At 42.1% G+C, this 25,522-nt stretch overlaps 1 protein-coding gene across 4 annotated transcripts in view; it reads left to right on the top strand.

Moving 5' to 3' along the window:
• The window catches only part of GRAMD4 (GRAM domain containing 4), a 116,617-nt gene that overhangs the window by 8,501 nt on the left and 82,594 nt on the right, over positions 1-25,522 (top strand). For 2 of the 4 annotated variants that reach the window (XM_063446787.1, XM_063446788.1), the window contains exon 1: positions 5,983-6,027. The exons of 1 other annotated variant lie outside the window; for it this stretch is intronic. In XM_063446787.1, the coding sequence (XP_063302857.1) occupies positions 5,987-6,027 (41 nt within the window). In that variant the 5' untranslated portion in view covers positions 5,983-5,986. Of the gene's footprint in view, positions 1-5,950; positions 6,028-25,522 lie in introns of those variants that run through there. One more of the 4 variants, XM_063446789.1, reaches the window with a different exon arrangement.

Raw genomic sequence — 25,522 nt, forward strand, 5'->3', positions numbered from 1 at the left:
ATTCCGTAGCGCTTTACAATATTTTGAGAGGGGGGATGTAACACTAAATAGGACAATTACAAGAAAACTTACAGGAACAATAGGTTGAAGAGGACCCTGCTCAAACGAGCTTACAGACTATAGGAGGTGGGGTATTAGAAACATTAGGATAGGAAATATCAAGTAGGAGTGAAGCAGAGCTGGAGGAGCGAGCAAAGCACTATCCCATAGGAGAGAGCAAGAGACAGGTATGTAAGGGAGAGATTACTCTGGGAGGCCATAAGCTTTCCTGAAGAGATGGGTTTTAAGGCCCTTCTTAAATGATTGAAGACTAGGGGAGAGTCTGATGGCAGTAGGCAAGCTATTCCATAGGAGATTAGCCACCCGCGAGAGGTCCTGCAAGCGCGAGTTGGCCGTACGGGTGCAAGCAGCGGTTAGGAGGTGGTCACCGGCAGAGCGGAGGGTACGAGAAGGGGCATAGCTATGGATCAGGGAAGAGATATCAGAGGGCCTAGAATTGGTCAGTGCTTTAAATGTATGGGTTAGCACTTAGAATTGACTCCTATAGGATACAGGGAGCCAATGTAAGGACTGGCAGAGGGGCGAGGTGTGAGAGGACCGACTGGATACGAAAATCAGTCTAGCTGCAGCATTCATTACAGACTGTAGTGGGGCAATACGGCTTTTGGGGAGACCAATCAGGAGAGGGTTACAGTAATCCATGCAGGAAATTACTAGAGCATGGACAAGCTCCTTGGTAGCATCTTGGGTAAGAAAGGGGCGGATGCGGGCTATGTTTTTGACTAGGATGGTATCACATACTGTAACGTTGGGAAGGAGTTAAAGTGATAATGTAACTAAAGTTTAGTCTTTGATTTTTATTTATGGTGACTGGTGTCAGTTGTTGGGTAGATACTTACCTTTTTTGTCACTTTTTGGTGCTGCTATCTTTCTGATTTTGTGGGTCTCTAGCTCGTGGCAGATTGTAACAACTGCAGCTTTTTTATAAAGATATCTAGCTTTGAATCCATGCTGAATAACCCTGAAATTGCTGCAAGTATACATTTGAAATTGATGGCAGTGAAAGGTGACACACATTTACACAAACAGTGGATTTTCAGGTTGGACATTGCAGCATTTTACCACAATTCTTGGCTTCATTTTTGGGGAATTTAGAGGACAAAGTTCAACACATGTTTTACAGCTTCCAAACCGTGCAAGACACCCATGTCTCATTTGGGGGATTTCATCAGTTTTTTATTATAATGATTTTCTGCGTAGCAATATGTTATTCTATAAATGCAGAATTTTGAGATGGAGCCATGTTTTTTTTATTTGAAGGCCCCCTTTTTGTAGTTTTAGATTTAGAAGGACAGTTTTGAGATTTAAGATATAACGCGATGTTTCAGTGTTTTTAAGAATGTGATCTTTATAGAACGTTTGACATACTAGCAGTCTCACTTCCTCATCTTATACGTGAGCCACGCCAAGGGGAAGCAGATACAATTAAAGGAGTGGAATTAGGCAACAAGTTTTTATTTATTTTTTTTCCTCTCTCTTTTTTTTTTTTTCACAGAAATTACTGTTGGCTAATGCAGATTGAAGTAGAAAAGGCTCATAAACTATTTTTATGAGCCTAATTGTTACTAAGTAGGAGGGGATTGTCTTTTGTTGTCATACACTAGTTGTACCATGTTTTTCGTTACTTGTTACAGGAAGAGACACTCTACATACACAAATCACTACGTCTTGCCGATTTGATTTGTGTGTCTGGAGCCTGTCACATTTGGGACATTTGATAAAAGTGCTCATTTCAATAATTGGGGGCTATCAATCAGACAGCCAGGGAGGCTTCCTTCCTCTTCCCTCCACAGAGCCAGTAGCGCTGTGCTACCCTCTGGGTGGTCACCCTGTTAATTCATCTTCTCATTTACTGGCATTTCTATTAGGGCAGTTTATAGATTGTGTTTGGTCTCTCCTGCTTTGAGGTTATGTCTTTAGAGAGAACATTTACTATTTAAAACATGATTTCAGAAAGTGAGTTGCAGGTTTATACATTGTAACTGCAATCAATAGCAAGATTTTAACCGGATTACCAAAAGACATTGAGATCAAAAACAGCATTAGTGCGTGGGTGGGGTGGGGTGGTATATGGCTGAGCTCGGACGGTGTGTGGAATCATGCTTTGGTCTAGATACTCTATCAAGGATTTTCATTAAACAGGGAATTGTGGAGAACTCAACATTTTAGGGCAAAATAACTAGACCTTAAAATTGAAATTTACTTTGAATAGGATTTAAATGTTTCATGCTGATTCTAGTTCTGCGATGTGATTGGCTTATCTGAAAAATACTTTGCTCGTAATGTGGATTGACAGCTACTAGAGGCAGTCTTAGTACTGCAATATAAACATTGCAGGACTAAAGGGGACAAGAACAGTGATGAGATGAAGTGGTCTGGGTGCCTATTATGTCCCTTTACAAAGTGTAGTTTACCTTAATCACTTGTTTCTACTCCACCTTGTTTCATAGATTGACCATGGGAGGTTAATGTCAACTGTACTTGTCAATTGCCAATGAGCACTTGAAGATTTATAGCCAGATATTAATGTGGTGGATGTCTGAGATAGGAACCCCTTCAGGAGATTGGAGCATACGTTTTATTTAAATTTTTTTAAGGGACACTATAGTCTCCAAAACAAATAATTACGCCGTTTTGATGCCACTGCAGTCTCCCTGCTCAATTTTATGCCATTTTGGAGTTAAATCACTTTTTATACATCCCTAGTCACACCTCCCTGCATGTGACTTGCACAGCCTTCCTAAACACTTCCTGTAAATAGTCATCTAATGTTTACACTTCCGTTATTGTAAATTCTGTTTAATTTAGGAATTTCTTATCTCTGCTCGGTTTATAGCATGCGAGACACTGCATTAGCTTCTCGTATGTAATTAACGCTCAATTTACAGAGCAGGAGATAAAAAAAATAAAAATATTTCATGCAGGATGTGAGAGTCACAGCCAGGGGAAGGTGTGGCTAGGGCTGCATGAACAGAAACAAAGTGATTTAACTCCTACATGGCAGTGAAACTTCAGAGGCACGAGCTATACATTAACCCCTTAAGGACACGTGACATGTGTGACATGTCCTGATTCCATTTTATTCCGGAAGTTTGGTCCTTAAGGGGTTAAAGCTGCTTCATTAATCTAAAGTTGTTTTGGTGATCATAATGTCCCTTTAATGGTTTGAGAAAATAAAGCAGATAGGAGAGCTCATAATGACAAATCCTAGTAGCCAAGCCCAGGAGTAACTTGTTGCTGGAAGCCTGAATTATCCATAGCGCAGTTGGCAGGGGTGAATTTTTACTTTACAATGGATAGTGGAACATTCAAACCCTGTGCTAAATATAAACCAGTTAATCAAGAAAGTGATTGAAGCTGATGGTGTTTGAATAAAGGCGTAAAAAATAATCTCCCGTGCCCAGGCATTCTTTGGTTGAACTTTCATCTGCACATATTTCAGCGATGGTCAGTCGGCCAATTCAACACTGAAAGAAAACATGCTCTAAAAATATCACAACTAGTGCTGAGTTTGACGTTCTACATTTATAGTGAAGAAAAGTTGGGCGAATGAAGTAATAACTGTATTGGGTTCTATTTTAAGTTTTTTTTTTCTGCTATTACAGAAAAAAAAAATATATATTATACAGAAATGTTTAAAATTTGAATCTGGAAGGCTCCAAAGACTGCATGGCGTGCTAGACTCTGTATTATTATATACTTCGCCGTGGTATGTGATAACCGTGACGCTGTATGTTGTCAGACCAGTCAGTTATTCTATTCGGGTCATTGTCTCACGGAATTAGTTTTCTCTGTACAGATCAGGAATGGTACAGCAGTGGTTATAAGGCAGGTGGGAGTAGACTTTTTTTTTTTGGCACTCCAGAACTTGTAGACTACGTATCCCATAATGCACTCAAAGGCATAATGCTGGAAAGCATCAGGGCTGCGTGTCGAACGCTGCCTATCCCTGATATGGGGGGATATAGAGAGAATAAACATAGGAAGTGGGATATGTATCGATATTTTAACTGCTAGGATAAAGCTATTCCCCAGACCTCCTTATTGGTTAGAGATTTGTGCTGCAGGGCATTGTGAATGCCAGGCTCTGCCCGTGTCGTTACACCATTGCTGTTAAGATGGGTGCTGACTTGCCAGGAGTGAAGGGAACGCCCAAACTGGTTTGAAAGCTTTCTCCTGTTGTGGCCGATCGTGTGTGTGTGTGAAAATCTGGCTCAGCTTGTAGGATGGGGCAGTTCCCTTGGCGTTAACCCATGTGGGACAATACGACATGTGTTTGTGTGTGTTTAACTAATACATGAACTCATTGCTGACATATGGAACGGCTCGTCCTGACTGCCAAGGTTTTACGGTGACACGCATGTCGTTTGCTTGTGTTTGTTCATTCAGATAGCAGTAGGTGTGGGAGCCTTTCATTGTGTACCGTTCTAGATCACACCTATCGCACTTAAAATGTCAGGAAAAAACTGAGAAAAGATTAGTTAAGTAAGGAAAAGTTTAATTCTGTACATTATGACAGGGACTGATTTAGCCTGAATGTCAGCCCACAAATATTAAGGGATAGACTGGTAAATATGCAGACAGATTTAATTTTAGAGGAAAATAAAGGTTAATAAGCTCACCTTGTGTGACTGTACAGTACGCTTACTGGTGCAGCTTAATTATTACTGACCCAGTATTGCGCTATATTCCGATATTAAACAGGGGGCAGTAGGATTGGGTCATTGTACAGCTGGTGGTCTATGACTAAGAAATTTATTGCGGCTTACAGTGGGTAAAATAATTTTATTAAGAATTATATTAATTCAAATAAATATTTATGGAAAGTGATTTAATAAAAATTTTTTTCCAAGGGTTACTCCAAGCACCATGAGCACTTCAATGATTTGACGTGGCCAAGAATTCCACACTGGCTAATGTCAAGTTGCATTAAATGGCTAAGGGTAGTTAGCTGACACTCTCGGCCATTGAATGGTCGGCAAGATCTGCATCAAAGTTCTTCATAGCTGAGCAGGTCACAGCCAGCAGGGTCCCTCCGGGTGTGTCCCATTACTGGAAAAAGGGGCAAAGCGCTCTGACCACCATAACCACTTACAACCAAAGTAGAAACACATATGTAGTCACATGTCTGCAATGGGGAAATAGAACAGTACTTTGTGAAATATGTCCTGTGTACATATTAATGCGATGATTATCGTTCTCCTTTATTCTGCTATTTATCGGAGATACCATCAGAAATTTAAAGGCCCCAGTATGATCTCGTACCCTCCATAGGGTTTATTCACCAAGCAGTGTATTTTAGTAAATTGGCAAACTGAATTGTAAAATTTATGGTGGAATACTCAAACTCTGACTATATAGCCTTTGGGTTTTAATTCACCATAATCCATTATGGGCTAGTTATGACTGTATCGTACTGGTATCATAGAAATAGATCGTATTGTTTTATTCATTTGTATACCTTCCCTTTTCCAGGTGGTGTTGTTTTGTTTAATTTTGCATCATAACACAATGGTGTTTGTTATAACCCACTCCCCGCACTAATTAAAGGGATACTCTGTGCTAGAGCCACCCACACCTTATTAACTCATTATGGAGAGATGGATTATTATTATATTATGTTATTATTGACATTTGTAAAGCGCTAGCTATTTCTGCATCGCTTTACAATATTATAAAGGGGGAGAGGGGGTTAAAAGTAAATGAGACAAACTACAAATTTTGACAGGAACAAGAGTTTAATGAGGACCCTGCTCGAACAAGCTTACAATCTAGAGATTAAAAATAATATACAAAAATGTGTTCTGTGAATGTGTTCTGGGAGTTGTCAGCTGATCCCGACCCTGGCCGTATTCTCCGCGGTCACACTGTGCTTATCTTATATCCCCAGCTCAGCAGTCTGCAGGAGTTTCATTCATATGAAGACATGAATATGCCGTGCAAGCTAATGGAATCTGCATACGTCTGGTAGGCCACCTGTCTGGCTCCTAGGGTGCAGGTAGCTAAACCATATAGAAATAGAAAAACAAACCGTCTTTGAGGCCATAATGATTGTAACTGGATTTTTTTTTATTGTTTGTTTAATCTCAGACCCTGAGTGTGTTTTTATTTTATTTACTTTTTGTTATTTAGAAGCTGTGCTCAGTAACTGGTAACTGTGGTGAGACTTCTAAAGTCATAGGTTGTAGTGAACATGCGTTAACAATATCTTTTAAACATTCGGTTTGTGTGTTATTCAGCTTTAGTCTGTATTCTTTAATGACTGTAGGTAGTAATAGACCCAAAATAAACAATATTTACCAAAAGTTTATAATATTTCTACTGATACGTTTCTCTACTTGTTGCATCAACAAACATAAACATTGTAGATAACTTTTTGTGCTTCCTGTGTACAGGACTCAGGTGCATATTTTAATTCTAGCGTCCACTGTCCTCCGTTTTGCTTTGTACTTCCTAGGTTAACATACAAAGGTGAGATACAACAAAACTTTCAAACTTCTATTGATGGAATTGTCCCCTGAAATAGCCACTGGGAGCATTGTTAAATGCTCTGCCATCTATTCCCCCTAAGGCTGTCAGTCTTTAGTGCCAGGCCTGTCCTCCACGCAGTCATCTGTCTACTGGTGGCTGAGGGGAAAAGGCCTCTGTCGCTAGAGGATCTTGCTGGCTCCTCTGTAGACCTCAGTGTTGTACTCTTGTGCATGCGTCGGCTCTGGTCTGCTGAAGTGGCAGGTGCTGAAGAGGACTGGCGCAAGGAATATAGCACTGGCCGCAAGGGACCGGTTCAGAAAAGTATAGCTCGCCTTCCCTTGCAACCCTCAGCCACCACACCACCAGCAGAGCAGTCACCGTAGGAGGTCTTTACATATTACACAACTAATCCAGATAGTGAGAGAGCTACTTTAAGATAGTTATGGTCAGTTCTTCACTTTAGCTTTTCATTTGGCTCAAGCATCTCTGGATTACACAGGAATAGATTAGATTCCCGAACCTTGGTGGAAAATGACTTGGATCCTATTACTGAATAAATCTTATAGAGGTGCTCTCACTCCCAGCCAGCACTGATATCCAAGGCATGTCCCTTTCTATAAAGGAGACAGAAAAACCTCTGACGATCATTTTAGCCAATTACTGACCTTGTCAGCTCTCTCCTCTATCTAATTCTGTTTCGGATACACAGTGATTTGTGGTCAGCCCTCTCATTAGACAGCAGCTGATTTAGACCTATGGATGCTCCCACATATTGATTTGCAGTCTGCTTTCCGTCACACAATGTAAATGGCAATATTATTATTTTATTATTTATAAAGTGCCAGCAAATTCCATAGGGGTGTACAATGGGCATGAATAATTATTAAGCAAACACCGACTGTTGGGTGGGACGGTATATCCGGTTCTGCCTGAAACTCTTGCAGAAGTCCAGAGAATAGAAGACACTTTATTTGTATCTGTGCGATATATAGTTTGTAATCCTGCATTTTCAGATATTTCCATGTGAGTCAGGGGGCTGCTGGTATTTTTACTTTGTTTGTGATTAGGTTTAGCTGCAGCTCTGCTATTAGTTGTTCCCCATTCCATCCAGTTGTGTGATTTACTCATTAATCATGGCTGTGTGGTAGGCCACCATGCCATAGATCAGGTTCAGTGTTTAGAGTAAAGAATGGCTACTTACCTGTCAATCTGTGACATACCTGGTGTGACTGGTGCAGTCAGTATGGAGTCTGACAGAGGGCAAATTGATATCCTACGTGGCCAAGAAAGCCTGCCAAAGGTCATGAAAAGTAGGGAAGTTTCACGGGGGTTGCCACTTGTTCCAACTGTCCTGGATCTACCAAGTCAGCGTCAGATTGAAAGTGGGAACACCATTGTTCTGTGTTAGACAATACACGGCGTATATGCCCATGTGAAACACTAGCAGTGTTTGGCTGGCAGTCTAGCAGGGCTGCTTCTTAACTTGGTAAGCATGCATTGGGCTTACATGTTTCCTTGTTCAGCCCGGGTGTGCCACCACTAAGGGGGATTGGGAAACTGGCACCCTAATACTGCTCCAATGGGTGCGCTGCCATAGAGGGTGAAGACGAGGAGAGGAGTAAGGGGTGCTGTATGGTACTTGCAGTCTAGACTCCGTAAGAAGCTTGAAGTATTCTGCTGAGGTTATGTGGATAAAAGATAAAAAAAAAAACTCTTATTAGTACGGAGCATTAAACAACCTGGCCATAGCAGCACTGTTCCAATCACCTTCCACTTCTTTGCAATGAAATAACTGGAGATATAGTTTTAAAGATAAGAGAGCTTTTTAGGAAACTGTTCTCGCAACAACCGTGAAATAGTTTGATTTGTATCACCGTTTGTGTCGAGTGAAGTTCTGTTTGGTTACTTTATTATAAATGTGTGTGCGTGTATGTTTGTTTCTGTGTGTGTGTGTATATATATATACGGTATATATAATCTCTACGGGGAGGGGGGTGTTAGATCTAGTTTAAGTTAGGAGTAGTTGAGCACAATTAACCAAATACACTCATACACTCCTTACATTTAACCCTTAATAAGCTCTCTCCTAATTGATAGGCGGTTCAATGGGCGCCCTAAGCCCAAAAGCAAAGGTAGAAGCAGGTCCCCTGGTAGATAAGGGGTATAATGAACCACCACAAATCTTAGTATAGGGGGTCCTGCAGACCACCACTCATATCATTTAGCCTGCATCCTCACAGCATAGTAAGGAAGATTAGGCAAACTCGGACCTATCAACCCTCACTCTGCCAAGCGTGCTGTGAGTGAATAGCAGACGTGTTATTACTGGCCGCCTATGGGTAATGGGGATCTCTAAATATGAGGTAGAGGCAGAATATCTACCTACGCTGTTTCAGTAAAAATACATGATAGGCAAACCGTGCAGCAATAACTCCCACTGTAGCTCCTTCAGTGCAATAGTCAAGTCCAGAAAAATTTGAGAAATGCGCATCTGGTATTTAAAGTGCACACCCAGGTGCTACCATATTTATTTGAAGGACAACATACGAGTTGCAAACGTTTCGGGCTGTGGCCCTTTGTCAATACAAACAGGATCAAAAACAGCTGTTTAGCAAGTTCCAATCACTTCCTGGGACGTGCGCGATGATGTCAGATGTCGCATCCCGGTGCATGGCGTCATCACGTCCGGTTGCTAGGAAACGGGTAAACATAGGCTCATTCTAATCAAAAAAGGTGTAAGTTAAAGGACCACGATAGCGCCAGGAAAACATACTAGTTTTCCTGACACTATAGTGCCCTGAGGGTGCCCTCAGGGTCCCACTCCCGTGGCGCTGAAGGGGGAGCAAGGGGTTAATCCCTTACCTTTTTTCCAGCGCCGGGCTCCCTCGGCGCTGGGACTCTCTTCCCTCTTCTTACGTCATTGGCTGAATGCGTATGCGCGGCAAGAGCCGCGCGCGCATTCAGCCAGTCTCTTAGGAAAGCATTATCAATGCTTTCCTATGGACGCTGGCGTCTTCTCACTGTGAAAATCAGGAGGCGCCTCTAGCGGCTGTCAATGAGACAGCCACTAGAGGCTAGATTAACCCATAGGTAAACATAGCAGTTTCTCTGAAACTGCTATGTTTACTGCAAAAAGGGTTAAACCTAGCTGGACCTGGGTGCCTATAGTGGTCCTTTAAACAAGCCATAACGCAGACTAGAAAGTATATTTCTATCATCCGAAGCAGTATATAAGGTTATAATACCAACATTAAATAAATGAATGTATAAAAAGGAGCAAAGGTATTAGGGGGGATTCTAGCTCAGCTGATATAATAATCAAAACATAACAAAAACCAACACTATCTATAATATGAATAAAAATTCTACATAAAATCGGTCTCACAATATGTTAGAATATACAGCATGAAACATAAGATGTACATATGAAGAGAGACTGTTAATCAGGACAAAATAGCTTAATTAAAATATAATCGATTAAGCATAATACAAACCCAGGTTCGAAATGTATCCCTTGGTGGTCACCTGACGGACGCACCTACAAGAACCAATTTCACTCTAGCTTCTCATTGAGACCATGAGGGGACACTGTATCCAAACCGGACAATTTAATCCGTTCACCAGTTCTAGGGTGGGTGCAATATATACCCCTTAATGATCCCACTGCTGTGATTGCAACTTAAACAGGGATATGTCCCATGTACAGGTTTTGAAAGGAACGTTTGTCTAAAGTTAGTCTGTGTGTCAGCCCTGACTACCTTGTCTCTAATAGAATGCCCACATTTGTTTGTAAACAGTGGAGGGTTTTTAAATAATGTCCAGACAGTTTATTTGTAATATAAACCAGTTGTTTCGGATGACCTTCTGAATTTGTTGTGAAAGTGCTGAGTGAGTACTCACAAATGATATTCTGTCTTGTTTGGATTTATTAGTCGTAGAGAGTAATTCCTCCCGGTTAATACCTTTTGGCTTTTCGTTTGGCTTACCGTAACAGACGTGAGCTATATCCCTTATCCAGGAATTTCTGTGAAAGCCCTGTGAAGCGGGTATAAACTATGTTGTCATCGCTGATAATACGGCGGACTCTCAGGAACTGACTGTATGGAATTGAACAGATTTGTTTAGGCGAATGAAAACTTTTAACGTGCAACAAACTGTTTGAATCAGTCGGTTTAGTGTACAGATCAGTCTCCAGAAATCCATCCTTCTTACTGATCTGCACATCCAAAAAAAATGACACTATCAGTACTCACTCCCGTGGTAAATGTAATGTCCCTATGACACTCATTTAAGTATTTTAGGAACACCTCAAGATCAGACCTGTTGCCCTGCCATAATATAAAGCAGTCATCTATAAAGCATAGTCACTTGGTGCCACAGGGACAATGGAAAAAAAAAATGTACTTTTGTTCCTACAGACCTCCATATTTGCCGCGTAGCTAAAATGTGTGCCTGCCAAAGGATCATCTCCTGGAGGGATGTTGTCTCTCTGGCATTGGAGTTGACGATCTAAAAAAAATACACGCAGATTAATTAGACGGAAAAACTATTGCAAGTCTACCTGACACGGAAACAATTTAGATTTAAATTAAGGTACAAAGTTTAAGCCTTTGCTAAGTGCAGATATTTGGGTAGTAGTCAGTACAGTGCTTGAAAGGTTTAATACCCCTTGTCCCTGTGGCCTTTCGTCATGGTCTCGCTGCGGGTTTGTCGCTTGTCTATCTTGTCTGGAGTGCCTCCTGATGCCCCTTCTTGTGCGGTGCGTGTCTCTAAAAAAGGACGGGTGGTGGTACTTGTAGAGGTGCCTGCTAAGGAGGCTTCCGAGTCGGTAATTGTAGTAAAGGTCTCCTGAGATGAAGTATGTCAATGTCTTTTTTGTACTATAGGTCGAGATTGCTGTTTCCATGTATATACACGGTTGTGCTGATAGTCGAGTGTCCCTTTTGAATTTACGGATTTTCACCGCTTACAATTCTTTATCATTGTAGCAGTAGCGAAATTTCGTAATGTGGATCTGGAAGGTCTGGGCAGTTTCTTTTTCTTTTCTCTTTAATTTTTAAAATGTATTAATTTTCATTTATTATTATTATTTAACATTTATCTGCTTGTTTATTTTTACAGTTTTCGTATAACGGATTTCACTCCCATGCACTTCTGTTGTCTGTGTCTAATCCCAGCAGAGTGGGGGCTGCCTTCATTTTATTTTAATCTCTAGATATTCTGGTTACAGATTGTGATTTGAATTTGAGCTGTAAAAGCATGAATCAGCCAACCCGGAGAAATTATTAGTTTCAAATGATTTCAGCTATTTTCGCTTTCCCTGCAGCTATGGTAGAAACGTTACAATGCACATACACAGGATTCCATAAACTTGTAAAAGGTGTCATATCACCTGCAAGATCGTCATCCCATATATTATCGCTGCGATAAGCCGCTCCAATAACAGTTAATGTTTAATTGTGTGAGTTCTGTTTTCTGCTGTCTGTACCATTTAAATCTGCACACACACAGAAACAAGACAAATCTGAAAATACAATGTGAAAACGCCCCACATCAGCTCTTAGCGGATTTGACTTTGATCTTGGAGTTGGCCCTCCAAGTTTTGATCTCTAGACCTGGTGTCCGAGCCTACGGCCTGTATTCTAGCGCTCCTAGATTGACTACTATTCAACAATACAGCACCCGGGTGTCACACACTGTCACACACACACAGTCACACACACTGTCTCACACACACACACACACTGTCACACACACACACACACACTGTCACACAAGTAAACTAGCACAGGGAAGGTTTACTACAAAATGGGAGCAGCTGTGATCCAAGGAGTTTAAGCAGCTGAGTGCAAGGAGGACTCTATGGGAAGGTGGAGAATAGGTTAATAAGCGGAGAACGTGGAGTCCTAGTTCATGGTTTATTGCTTTGTGGCTTTTCACTGAACTAGGACCATGGCTCTGTGCTCCCCCTTCTTGGAATCTGACAGTGAAAGTTGTGTTTGGATGAGAATGAGCAGAGGGGAGGCTGTACTAACGTTGCACCCTCTGACCTCGCCACGCTGCTTTCTGCAAAGATTCAACAGGTTTCTAAACTGCATGAAAGTGTAACTGCTAATACTGTGTTCTAGCTACAGAACAGAAAGCAGTTTCCTCGATCACTGCCTGCTGGATGCATCCTTTTAAGGCCAAGAAAAAAGGATCTTAAAGGGTTGCCTAAACCCCCCCACCCTGTTTTTATAAAACACTGGTTTTGGTTGTAGTAACTCTTTTTGTACTGGTTCCTCTCCCCTCATAAAAAATGCTTAAACCTACCTTTTATCTGTTGTCAATGCCAAGCTCTCCCTTAGACTGATACTCCTTGGCTGATGTCACCCCACATTGTTGGATAGGGAGAGAAGACTGAAGGGAGGACAGGGGATAATTTTGCACAGAATTGACATTGGCTGTTCGGGAAGCGAACCGCTGCACATATTCCCAGGGCCTTCTTTAACGCGGGGCAAACGGGGCAACTGCCCTGGGCTGGGTTACTTCTGGGGGGACCAAGGCAGCTGCCCCGTGGGCCCCGCTGCCCTCAGCAAATTTTTTTTTAAAAAAAAGGTAAATTTTACTTGTGTGTTAGTATGTGTGTGTGTCAGTATTTATTGAACCCACTGCCACTCACAACGTTTCGACCTATACAGTCTTTGTCAAGCTTGGCAGTGTCAAGTCTTTGTCAAGAGTGGCAGTGGGTTCAATAAATTTGCCTTTTTGTACCTTGGAGTGCCTGGACCTTACTTCTACCTGCTATTGAGTACTTGGTCCCTGGTACTGTGACTGGCCTGGTTGCACCCAGCTACATAACACTTGGGACAGAGTGCAGCTCCACATTTCTACTACAACTGTGTGTGTCAGTATGTCTGTGGGTGTGTTTGTGTCTGTCTGTATGTCTGTCTGTATGTGTGTGTGTCAATATGTCTGTGTGTGTCAGTATTTCTGTTAGTATGTGTGTGTCAGTATGTCTGACAGTGGATGTATCTGTGATGTTTGTCAGTATGTCTTGTCAGTATTTGCATCTGTGTGTCAGTGTATTTGCCTGTCTGTGTGTGTCAGTGTATGTGGCTTGGAATGGCTCATGATCCGTGTGTGTGGGTGTGTCAGTATGCCTATCAGTGTATGTGTCTCTGTGTGTGTGTGTCAGTATGTCTGTATATGTGCCTGTGTGTGTGTCAGTACGTCTACCAGTGTATGTTCCTGTGTGTGTCAGTATGTCTGTCAGTGCATGTGCCTGTGTATCTGCATGTGTGTACTTGTGCGTTTGAGCACCAACATTAAATACAAATACACCCCTCCATTCAAACTTAAAACTCAAACATTACATACAAACAAACCTCTGTGTTAAACACCAAAATTATATATAAACAAACCCCTACATTCAAAAATCACATACAAACGCATTTACACAAACATACTCCATACAAACACATGTTTATATTCAAACACACAAACACGGCTCCGTGTTAAATACAACCCTGCAAGCATGGGAAATTGATAGAGCCCCAGCTGTCAAAGCATTGTTGGAATTGCACGACAGATCAGGTTCTACCTTTTGTCCAACCTTGCAATTGGGGGGCCCCAATAAAATTCTTGCACCAGGGCTCTTTCTACTTTTGTTCCGCCACTGCGTTGAGGTGGATGCCGTGATGGTATGCCAGGCAGTGTGGGGGACAGCCCTGCATATTCCAAGCACCATGACCATGTCAAATCACTGAAGTGGTTATGGTGTTGGAGTAACACTTTACGGTTATAGGATTAGAAATGTGTATTCGAGTTAGGAATAGGATTAGTGGTAAGGGGAAAGTGTTATTGTCCGTGCCTTGATATAATAACTAGTATTTATATGGCGCCTTTCTCCTAGTGGGACTCAGAATTAAACAAATCGCAGCTGAATAATAATAGATGTTATTATTACCCAATTAGAAAAATACAAGTCCTGCGCTCATTCCCACCACTCCTGGGCAGCAGCAACAACCATACAGTAAAAGCCACAGAAAAAAGTTACCTGCGCTCTCTCCCAAATCCCTATGTATATTTAAACAAATGGAGGTCATTTAGTTACTTCCAATGACCGTTCGAGGGAATGCCCACCTGCCACGTCAAGGCAATCCTCTCAGGTGGGTCCTGCACTAACCATTCACCTTGCTTCCTTGAGCTTCTGGCAAATATATCTAATGAGACAGAGAGGGGTAGTTTTTATATACACCCCAATGTTATTATTGCCCAATTGATGGTACTCATTCTATCGACCTCGGAGGGATGAAGGGCTGCCTTGACCCTGCTGGGATTTGAACCAGGTTCTGTAGTCAGGGAATTTGCCAACGGAGCTGCCTCACCGGTTAATGTTACACACCTTATTGTAGCGGTACTTACCTTATCCGGGGGCCGGCCGCGGTCCTCTCTTCAAGCCGCGCGCGGTCCTGCGGCTGCACGAGCCGCGCGCGGCTCATCCGACTCTCCTAACAGGAAGACGGGCAGTGACCGCGAGATGCGGTCACGTGTCCCGCCTGCAGCTAAGAGCGCGCCGCGAGTCTCGGGCGCGCTCTTAAAGAGACAGTGGGAGCCTAAATTGCAAAAAGGCTCCTGTCATGCCAATCACCCCATACACTTACCTGTTGGGGGTGTGGAAGTGACAGGAGTCAATCACATTAGTTTGAAGGCTACTTATACTCACCCTTTTCCCTTAGTTCCTTGCCCTATCGTGGTTTCTGCTACAGTTCCCTTTAGTGCTTGTTGTGTTCAGTTGTGTTTCTCCGTATTTGACCTTGGCTTTGTATTCTGACTTCGTTTTCGCTTTATCCTTGTCTGTACTGTTTGCCGGCTTGCTGATTCCTGTGTACCAGACCCCGGCTAGTTCTCGTTTACGCTGTCTCTTTGTGCCCTTGACCTCGGATTGTTCCTGACTCTGTCTTCTCCTATTACGTCGAGTCCGGCCACTCTAAGGTCCGGTAGACGTATCTCTCCTCTGTGCTGTCTTCTGTTTGGCTGGATCCTGCGTGTAGGGGTATATACTTGTTACTTTACGATAGGGCCATGGACCCCGCAGATTTAGCTCAACAGATGGCGTCCCATGAGGCTAGATTTGTAGAGCAGGATCACCGTATGGATCAGATAGCTCAGGCTCTCCAGACGCTCTTAGCTAGAACCATTCCAGCAACCGCACCAAACCCTCCTACACCCCTGCTTCCTGAAGTATCGACTGTGCCTAATGCTACGGCCCATTTAACGCCACCTCCTAGGTATGGAGGGGATTCTAGACATGCAGAGGGTTCATTAACCAAATAGAGTTTCATTTTGAGATGTATCTTCGTTCATTTCCCACAGAGAGGTCTAAAGTTGGGTTCTTTATGCACCAACTTACCGACAAAGCACTTGAATGGGCAAACCCTATTTGGGAGGCTAATGGACCTATGGTGCATGACTTTCACAGTTTCCTTACAGCTTTTCGCAGAACTTTTGACACTATGAAAAGGTCTAAAAATGCCGCAAGAGCATTAATGAGAGTTAAACAGGGTTCTAGGTCTGTGGCTGATTACGCTATACAGTTTCGTACCCTTGCCTCATAGGTCGATTGGACCAACAATGGGTTAACTACTGCCTTCATGGAAGGCTTATCAGACTCTATATTGGATGAGGTAGCAGCTAAGGAGCTTCCTGTTGCCTTAGAGGACCTTATTGACTACCTCATCGATATAGATAATAGGATTCGTGACAGGCTCTATACCAAGAACAGGAATAGACGTTTTGTTACACCTATTCACCCCAGAGTTAATACACCGGAGAGTGTAAAAGTATCTGAAGAGGAACCCATGCAATTAGGGGTTGCCAAACTCTCTGATAATGAAAAATTACATAGGAGAAGGGAGGGACTCTGCCTATATTGTGGTAGGAGAGACCATATGGTAAAGGAGTGTCCTTTGCTCCCGGAAAACTCTCGCACCTAAGACCTTATAGGGGACTGGCCTTGGGTGTGATTTCTAAGTCTCCTACATTGCCTCCTAACCGACTGCTTCTCCCTGTTTCTTTACATATGGGAGAGAGTTGTATAGTTGAAAATATATATGCCCTGGTTGACTCTGGGGCAGCTGAGAATTTTATAGACTCTGGTTTTGTAAAGAAAAACAATATTCCCATCAGGGAGAAGGAGATACCCTTGGCCGTTGAGGCCATAGATGGTAGACCATTGATATCTCCAGTTGTTACTCACGAGACTGCACCGCTACACATGTACACAGGGGTTCTACACTATGAAACCATTCGGTTCCAGGTCATCACCTCTCCCTCTTCACAGTTGGTGTTGGGGTATCCATGGTTACGTGCCCACAATCCCATTTTTGACTGGGAGACAGGGCAGATAAAATCATGGAGTGAAGCCTGCCATGAGTCATGTACTATTGAAGTCACGCCTGTGAATTCTATTAATGTTCCTACCATTCCTCCTTTGTCTACGGCTATACCCTCTCAGTATTTATCTTTAAAGACTGTCTTTGATAAAAGAGAGGCTGACAAATTACCGCCTCACAGACCCTACGATTGTGCTATTGACTTGTTGCCTGGCACTATACCTCCCAAGGGCAGGGTGTACCCTCTATCGGTTCAAGAAAACCGTGTCATGGAGGAGTACATTAAAGAATCATTAGACAAGGGATTTATTAGGAGATCCTCTTCTCCGGCTGGAGCGGGGTTCTTCTTTGTATCAAAGAAAGAAGGTGATTTAAGACCTTGCATTGATTATAGAGGTCTTAATAAAATCACCATCAAAAATGCTTACCCTATACCATTAATAACAGAATTGTTTGACAGGCTCAAACATGCTACGGTATTCACCAAATTAGATCTTAGAGGAGCATACAATTTGATACGTATAAAAAAGGACCACGAATGGAAGACAGCCTTTAACACTAGGTCAGGTCATTATGAGTATACCGTCATGCCATTTGGGCTTTGCAATGCCCCAGCAGTATTCCAAGAATTTATTAATGATGTCTTAAGGGACTTTATTCACTCATTTGTTATTGTGTACTTGGATGACATTTTAATATATTCTACAGACTTACACACTCATCACAGACATGTTACGACAGTTCTGAAGACCCTTCTTGCTAATGGTCTTTATTGCAAACTAGAAAAATGTCTATTCGACCAATCCGAGGTCCAGTTTTTAGGGTATTTGATTTCCGCTAAGGGTTTTCGGATGGATCCCCAGAAGCTCGCTGCGGTCATAGAATGGCCTCTGCCGCAAGGTCTGAAAGCCATCCAGCGTTTTCTGGGTTTCTCTAATTATTATAGACGTTTTATCAAAGGTTTTTCGTCTATCGTAGCACCTATTACTCGTATGACTAAAAAGGATGGCAATACACGTGCCTGGTCTACCGAGGCACTTCAGGCTTTTGACTTTCTTAAGACTACGTTCGCCTCTGCACCTTTTTTACAGCATCCTGTCCCCTCATTGCCATATATACTTGAGGTTGATGCTTCCGATATAGGGGTAGGTGCTGTCTTATCCCAAAGAGAGTCTCCTGACAAGCCATTGCATCCTTGTGGCTTCTTTTCTAAACAAATGTCCAAAGCAGAAAGGAATTATGATGTGGGTAATCGCGAACTCCTTGCTATCATTTTAGCACTCAAAGAATGGAGACATTTGTTAGTGGGCACTAAGGATCCTATCCTCATATTTACGGATCATAAGAACCTATCCTACCTTAGCGAAGCTAAAAGATTGTCTTCAAGGCAGGCTAGGTGGTCACTGTTCTTGTCTCATTTTAATTATATAATCACCTATAGGCCAGGTGATCGGAACACTAAAGCGGACGCTCTGTCCAGACAATTCGAGACTATTGACAAACAGGAGATTGATGTCACTCCTGTCATTCCCCCAGACAGGATAATAGCAACTACTATATTGTCTATTTCCTCGTCCCTCTTGCAGGCCATACAAGCGAAACAAAGCATGGCACCTAGCGAGAGGCCTAATGATAAATTGTTCGTTGACGTTCCCGAGAGACGGGATATTCTGTCACTGTATCACGATACTAAGACTGCTGGACATCCTGGTATTTCCAAAACGGTGTCAGCCGTTTCTCTGTATTTCTGGTGGGATACCTTACGTAAGGATGTTACTGACTATATAAGTGCTTGTACTACTTGTGCATGTATGAAATCCTCTCGTAGAGTTCCTTGTGGGCTGTTGCACCCGTTACCCGTTCCCGAGAGACCTTGGTCTAATCTATCAATGGATTTTATTGTTGAATTACCCCCTTCGAATGGTATTACAGTCATCCTAATGATAGTAGATCGGTTTTCCAAAATGGCTCACTTTGTGTCTCTTCGCAAGTTGCCCTCTTCCAAGGAACTGGCTCTTATCTTCGCTAGAGAAGTGTTTCGATTACATGGTATTCCCTTATCTATTGTATCCGATAGGGGTAGCCAATTTATTTCCAGGTTCTGGAAAGCCTTTTGTTCGGAGATGGGTATTTCTCTCTCATTTTCTTCCGCTTACCATCCCCAGTCTAATGGAGCTGCTGAACGTGCCAACCAGTCTCTGGAGCAGTACCTCTGTTGTTTTGTGTCTCACCATCAGGACAATTGGTCTGACCTGCTTCCTTGGGCTGAATTTGCTCGGAATAACGCCACTCATGATTCTTCCGGCAAAAGCCATTTTTACGTTGTCTATGGCCAGCATCCTGTGGTTCTTCCGGCTGCATTCTCCTCACAGGGCATGCCAGTTCTGGATGAGCATTTGGCTGGTTTGCGTAATACTTGGGAGCAGGTTCAGCGTTCTTTGGTGGACTCTGCTGCCCGCCAGAAGGCTCAGGCTGACAAGCATCGCAGAGCGGCTCCTTCCTATGTTGTGGGGGACAGGGTTTTGCTTTCCACACGGAATATTCGCCTCCGGGTGCCTTCTATGAAATTGGCTCCCCGCTTCATTGGTCCTTATCGCATTATACATAAGGTTAATCCCGTTTCTTATGCCTTGGGTCTGCCTAAGAATCTGCGTATACCTAATGTATTTCACACCTCGTTGTTGAAGCCTTACGTACGCAACCGCTATACCCGGCATACTTCCCCTCCCCCTCCTGTCTCTGTGGAGGGTCATGAGGAGTTCGAAGTGTCTGCTGTTATTGACTCTCGTTTCCTTAGGGGTCGGCTTCAGTACTTGGTACATTGGAAGGGTTATGGGCCTGAGGAGCGCAGTTGGATTTCTGTGGATGCTTTTCATGCTCCCCGCCTTGTACGTTCTTTCCATTCGCGTTTTCCTACCAGGCCTGGTCCTGCCCGCCCGGAGGGCGTGTCCTCAGGGGGGGGTACTGTAGCGGTACTTACCTTATCCGGGGGCCGGCCGCGGTCCTCTCTTCAAGCCGCGCGCGGTCCTGCGGCTGCATGAGCCGCACGCGGCTCATCCGACTCTCCTAACAGGAAGACGGGCAGTGACCGCGAGATGCGGTCACGTGTCCCGCCTGCAGCTAAGAGCGCGCCGCGAGTTTCGGGCGCGCTCTTAAAGAGACAGTGGGAGCCTAAATTGCAAAAAGGCTCCCATTGGCTCCTGTCATGCCAATCACCCCATACACTTACCTGTTGGGGGTGTGGAAGTGACAGGAGCCAATCACATTAGTTTGAAGGCTACTTATACTCACCCTTTTCCCTTAGTTCCTTGCCCTATCGTGGTTTCTGCTACAGTTCCCTTTAGTGCTTGTTGTGTTCAGTTGTGTTCCTCCGTATTTGACCTTGGCTTTGTATTCTGACTTCGTTTTCGCTTTATCCTTGTCTGTACTGTTTGCCGGCTTGCTGATTCCTGTGTACCAGACCCCGGCTAGTTCTCGTTTACGCTGTCTCTTTGTGCCCTTGACCTCGGATCGTTCCTGACTCTGTCTTCTCCTATTACGTCGAGTCCGGCCACTCTAAGGTCCGGTAGACGTATCTCTCCTCTGTGCTGTCTTCTGTTTGGCTGGATCCTGCGTGTAGGGGTATATACTCGTTACACTTATAATATGTATTGGATAGAAGAGTCTGTCCTTGTGCGTTTTTTCGAGCTCCCCTGATATAAAGCTGATCATTCAAATTTCTTCAAAGTGATATTAAGCCCTTAACGCCGTTACGGCGTGCTATGCCGTCACGGGTTAAGTGGGCTTTAACGCCGTTATGACGGCATAGCACGCCGTAACGGCTTGCAGCCCCAGGAGGTAAGTTATACTTACCTCCGCCGCGATCCGCTTCGGGAGGACTGCCTCACAGCCCAGGCAGCCCTCCCACGGCAAATGAGGCCCCCGGGGGCCATGTGATCGCTCTCAAAGAGCGATCACATGGCCCCCTATAGCTGGCTGTGGATATGCCAGCAGGGGGACTGTTTGAAATATCAGACAGTCCCCCTGCTGGTGGGAAGAATTAAAAAAAATAATTAGACATGTGTAAAAATAAAATAAATGCATTTTTATATATATATAATATGTATATATATTATATATATAATATATATACATATTATATATATGTAACGTCATACAAAGTGTATTTTAATATTAATATAAGTATATATATTAATATTAAAATACACTTAGAATGACATTACATATATATAATATGTATATATATTATATATATAATAGATGTACATATATATATTATATATAAATACGTATAATTAAAATAATAAATAAATTAAATAATAAAATAAATAAATTAAATATTGAAACAAAATTTAATATAAATTATATATGCATATGTAATTTCATTCTAACTGTATTTTGTTATTAATATATATATATCGGTAACAAAATACACTTAGAATGACATTCTATATATATCTATCTATATATAAAATGCAAATAACCGCAAATATATATATATAGATAAATACATATAATTACATAAAAGATTACATCAGTATACACGTAGAATTTAAATACCTATAAATGCATATATATTAAAATTCTACATGTATATTTAAATAATCTTTTAACGTAATTATGTGATTTGATTAATTAAAATTTGATTGACATGCATGACAACACAGGGAGAAAGTGCAGAGAATTTAATTTGCAAGCACTATATTTGACCCTGTAACTCTCCAAGACACCATAAAACCTGTACATAGGGGGTACTGTTTTACCCGGGAGACTTCGCTGAACTCAAATATTCGTGTTTCAAACTGGTAAATTGTATTACAACGATGATATTTTAAGTAAAAGTGACGTTTTTTGCATTTTTTACAAGCGAACTGCACTTTTATGGTCTATATTATTGTTGTAATATGTTTTACTGTTTTAAAACACTAATATTTGTGTTTAGTGAAGTCTCCCGAGAATAACAGTACCCCCCATGTACAGGTTTTATGGTGTTTTGGAACGTTAGAGAGTCACATATAAGGCTTGCATTTCATTTTTTTCACATTGAAATTTGCCAGATTGGTTATGTTGCCTTTGAGAGCGTATGGTAGCCCAGGAATGTGAATTACCCCCATGATGGCATACCATTTGCAAAAGTAGACAACCTGAGGTATTGCAAGTGGGGTATGTCCAGTCTTTCTTAGTAGCCACTTAGTCACAAACACTGGCCAAATATTCGTTTTTTGCTTTTTTCACACAAAAACAAATATGAACGCTAACTTTGGCCAGTGTTTGTGACTAAGTGGCTACTAAAAAAGACTAAACATACCCCACTTTCAATACCTTGGCTTGTCTACTTTTTCAAATGGTATGCCATTATGGGGGTAATTCTCATTCCTGGGCTACCACACCGTCTCAAAGGTAACATTACCAATCTGGCAAATTTCAATTTGAAAATGTAATGTTCTATATTTGACCCTGTAACTTTCCAAAACAACATAAAACCTGTTAATGGGGGGTACTGTTGTACTCGTGAGACATCGCTGATTACAAATATGTGCATTTTTTTTGCAGTAAAACCTAACAGTATTATGACATTCACAGTTAAAATGTCAGACGGAAATGCAAATTTAAAAAAAAATCTTATTTTCTCACTTTTTTTTTACTTTTATTCATAATAAATGATGTTCCATATATGAATAGTTAATGATAGATTAAAGCCCTGTTTCTCCTGAACAAAATGATATATAATAAGTGTGGGTGCATATAATTTGAAAGAGGGGAACTACGGGTGAACAGACACATAGCGCAAATTCCAGTTTTTGTTTACGTTTTGTTTTGATCAGAACGTGCACTATTGACTCCGTCCTGAAGGGGTTAAATAGCCATTAAATCTAACTTGTTATGTATCTCTAGCTAGACTGATGGTTAATCAATATATTGCTTAGTGGGTTATTCGTTTCAAACTGACAGTAACTTAGTACATGCCAGTTCATTGGAAAAAAAAATATATATATTTATTGCCTCTATCTATTTTAGAGACACTGCCATAGTTATTCATTTTTAGTGACATATACCCAATAGTGGATACGTCCAGCACAAAGATTAAGATCTGAAGCAATAATCTCTGATTTAGGAAGGAGGAAGGTTTAAGGCCGGTGTGACAGATAGGAAGATCTCTGGCTATTGTCAGACTATTACCCCTATGGTGCCTCGCCATAGCTGACCCTGGGGGAAGAAATTGGGTATAAAACCATATTTAGTGCGCTCAGATCTGAGCTTCCGAACGAATGGTCAAATGGGCTATTTGTATAATAAAATATAAGTTATTTAATTTTTATGTTCTTTTCAAGTGTACAATAAAACGTGGTATTTTCATGCGCTTGGAGATAAGTAGGTTAGTGTAACCGTTGAAACCAATTATCTCCAAGCTGGGAGGGAGCATTTTTAAAAGATACATTGTACTCTCATTGGTTGGGACATTGCATTGTGCAGTGTACCATCAGATCAAGAGGGGTTGACCTCTTGACAAATTGTATAAATTGCCATGAAAGGGTGCCATTAAAGCCAGTTCGGTTTACCCTCAACTCGCAGCCTTGACTCGTGTTGTAGGGAACAGTGAATCCTAGCTCTACTATAGCTAGTGGGATATTCGAGACTTGCAGGTTTTTGCCAATTGAAGCAGCGTTCGTCTCTCCAGTCTCTTCGGGAACCGGGATAACCAAGCGGTCCAACTTCCAGCTAGCCTGGAGGCAACCGTAACAGCAGTGTTTGCATGAACATGCCTGCATATGATGATTATACTCACCAGAACAACTACAATCCGTTTTCCTGGCTTTGCAGAATCCTGCAGTGCCCCCCTAAAACCCCTTCAGTGACTTACCTGAATCCAGCGCCGATGTCCCTCGTTGCTGGGTCAGGCTCCGCCCACACTCCTCCCACGCCGATGTCAACCGACGGGGGAGACCTAATGCACATGCGCGGCAATGGCCGCGCGCAAGCATTAGACCTCACCATAGGAAAGCATTGTTCAGTGCTTTCCTATGGGGATTCCGACGATGCATAGCGTGAGGACGCCCAGCGTCATTTAAAACACTTTTCGTGTTTTAAGATCCGGGAAGTCCCTCTAGTGGCTGTCTAATAGACAGCCACTAGAGGAGGACTTAACCCTGCAAGGTAATTATTGCAGTTGATAAAAAATGCAATAATTACACTTGCAGGGTTAAGGGTGATGGGAGTTGGCACCCAGACCACTGCAATAGGCAGAAGTGGTCTGGGTGCCTGGAGTGTCCCTTTAAGCTATAGTTGTTCTGGTGACTATAGTGTCCCTCTAATGTACCAAATATGAATCTAAATAAAATGACATTGTTGCATGTCATCAATAATCTCTAAAAATATATATTAAATACATTTCTAGGATTTGTAGCAGAGGTCAGATCGTTGTTGTAAATTACTGAATATCATATACTCTTTTAGCTAACCGATTCTGCCTGCTCTCTATATGTTAATTAACCGATTCTACAGCCTTTTGATTTATTCTCCTGTTTGTCACCGTGATGCCAAATTTCCACGAAACCTGATTTTCCACATAGTTTTTTTTTTCCACAATGAAAACGTACTCTACAATTTGCCTATTGTGTATTCGCATACTGTTACGGTGTTGTAATCTATATAGCTAACTGATTGTCTAGAAAACTCTGTGCTGTTGAACTTTGTTACATTGTATTGACATCCATCCTGTATGTAACCCTGTGAAACAGCCTGCTTTGTTATAATATTATTACAGACATATTCCGTAGCCCTGTACAATACACACAGAGCAATACGAAAGGTTAACGAGGACCTTACCCATAAAGCGCATTTATACAAAGTACCTAGTTAGCCCGTAAGCTCACAATCAAAATAACCAACTAATTGCACAGAAGAGGCAAGCCTTGTCATTATTTCCCAAAAGTTTAACTGAAATACTATCCCCTTGACAACGAAGGTGTTCTACTCCCAAGTACGCCATTATTCCCTATTTTACACAATTCCAATTCAGATGGCGTCTGCCCTAAACAATAATGGTTTGAAATGACTAAAATGATCGGGAGTGGTGCGATCGCCACAGTTGACTCAGTGCTTTAACCCCTTAGTGACCAGACCGCTTTTCAATTTTCTTACTGTTTGGGACCAGGGCTGTTTTTATATTTCTGCGGTGTTTGTGTTTAGCTGTAACTTTCCTCTTACTTATTTACTGTACCCACAACCCAAACATATTCTTTACTGTTTTTCTCGCCATTAAATGGTCTTTCTAAAGATACCATTATTTTCATGATATAATATAATTGACTATAAAAAAAAATGATAAAATTATGAAGAAAAAAAAAAAACATACCTTTTCTAACTTTGAACCCCAAAATCCCCATCTACAACTAAGTATTTTTTTAATTAACTTTATTTTTTTATTTAAAAACTTTTAAAAAAAACTTGTTTACAGCAGCAGGGGGACTGCCTGTCATGGCTTCCGATGCTCTGCCTCACTGCTGGTGCCACGTGGAGCAACCGGGGGAGCGATCACCCGGCGACTTGGCAGTCTGGGGGGGTATTGCAGGATGCCTCAACATCGAGGCATCGCTATAATACCATTGGAGCGG

Source organism: Pelobates fuscus, chromosome 3, assembly GCF_036172605.1.
Source record: "Pelobates fuscus isolate aPelFus1 chromosome 3, aPelFus1.pri, whole genome shotgun sequence".
In the NCBI taxonomy this organism is placed as follows: Eukaryota; Metazoa; Chordata; class Amphibia; order Anura; family Pelobatidae; genus Pelobates; species Pelobates fuscus.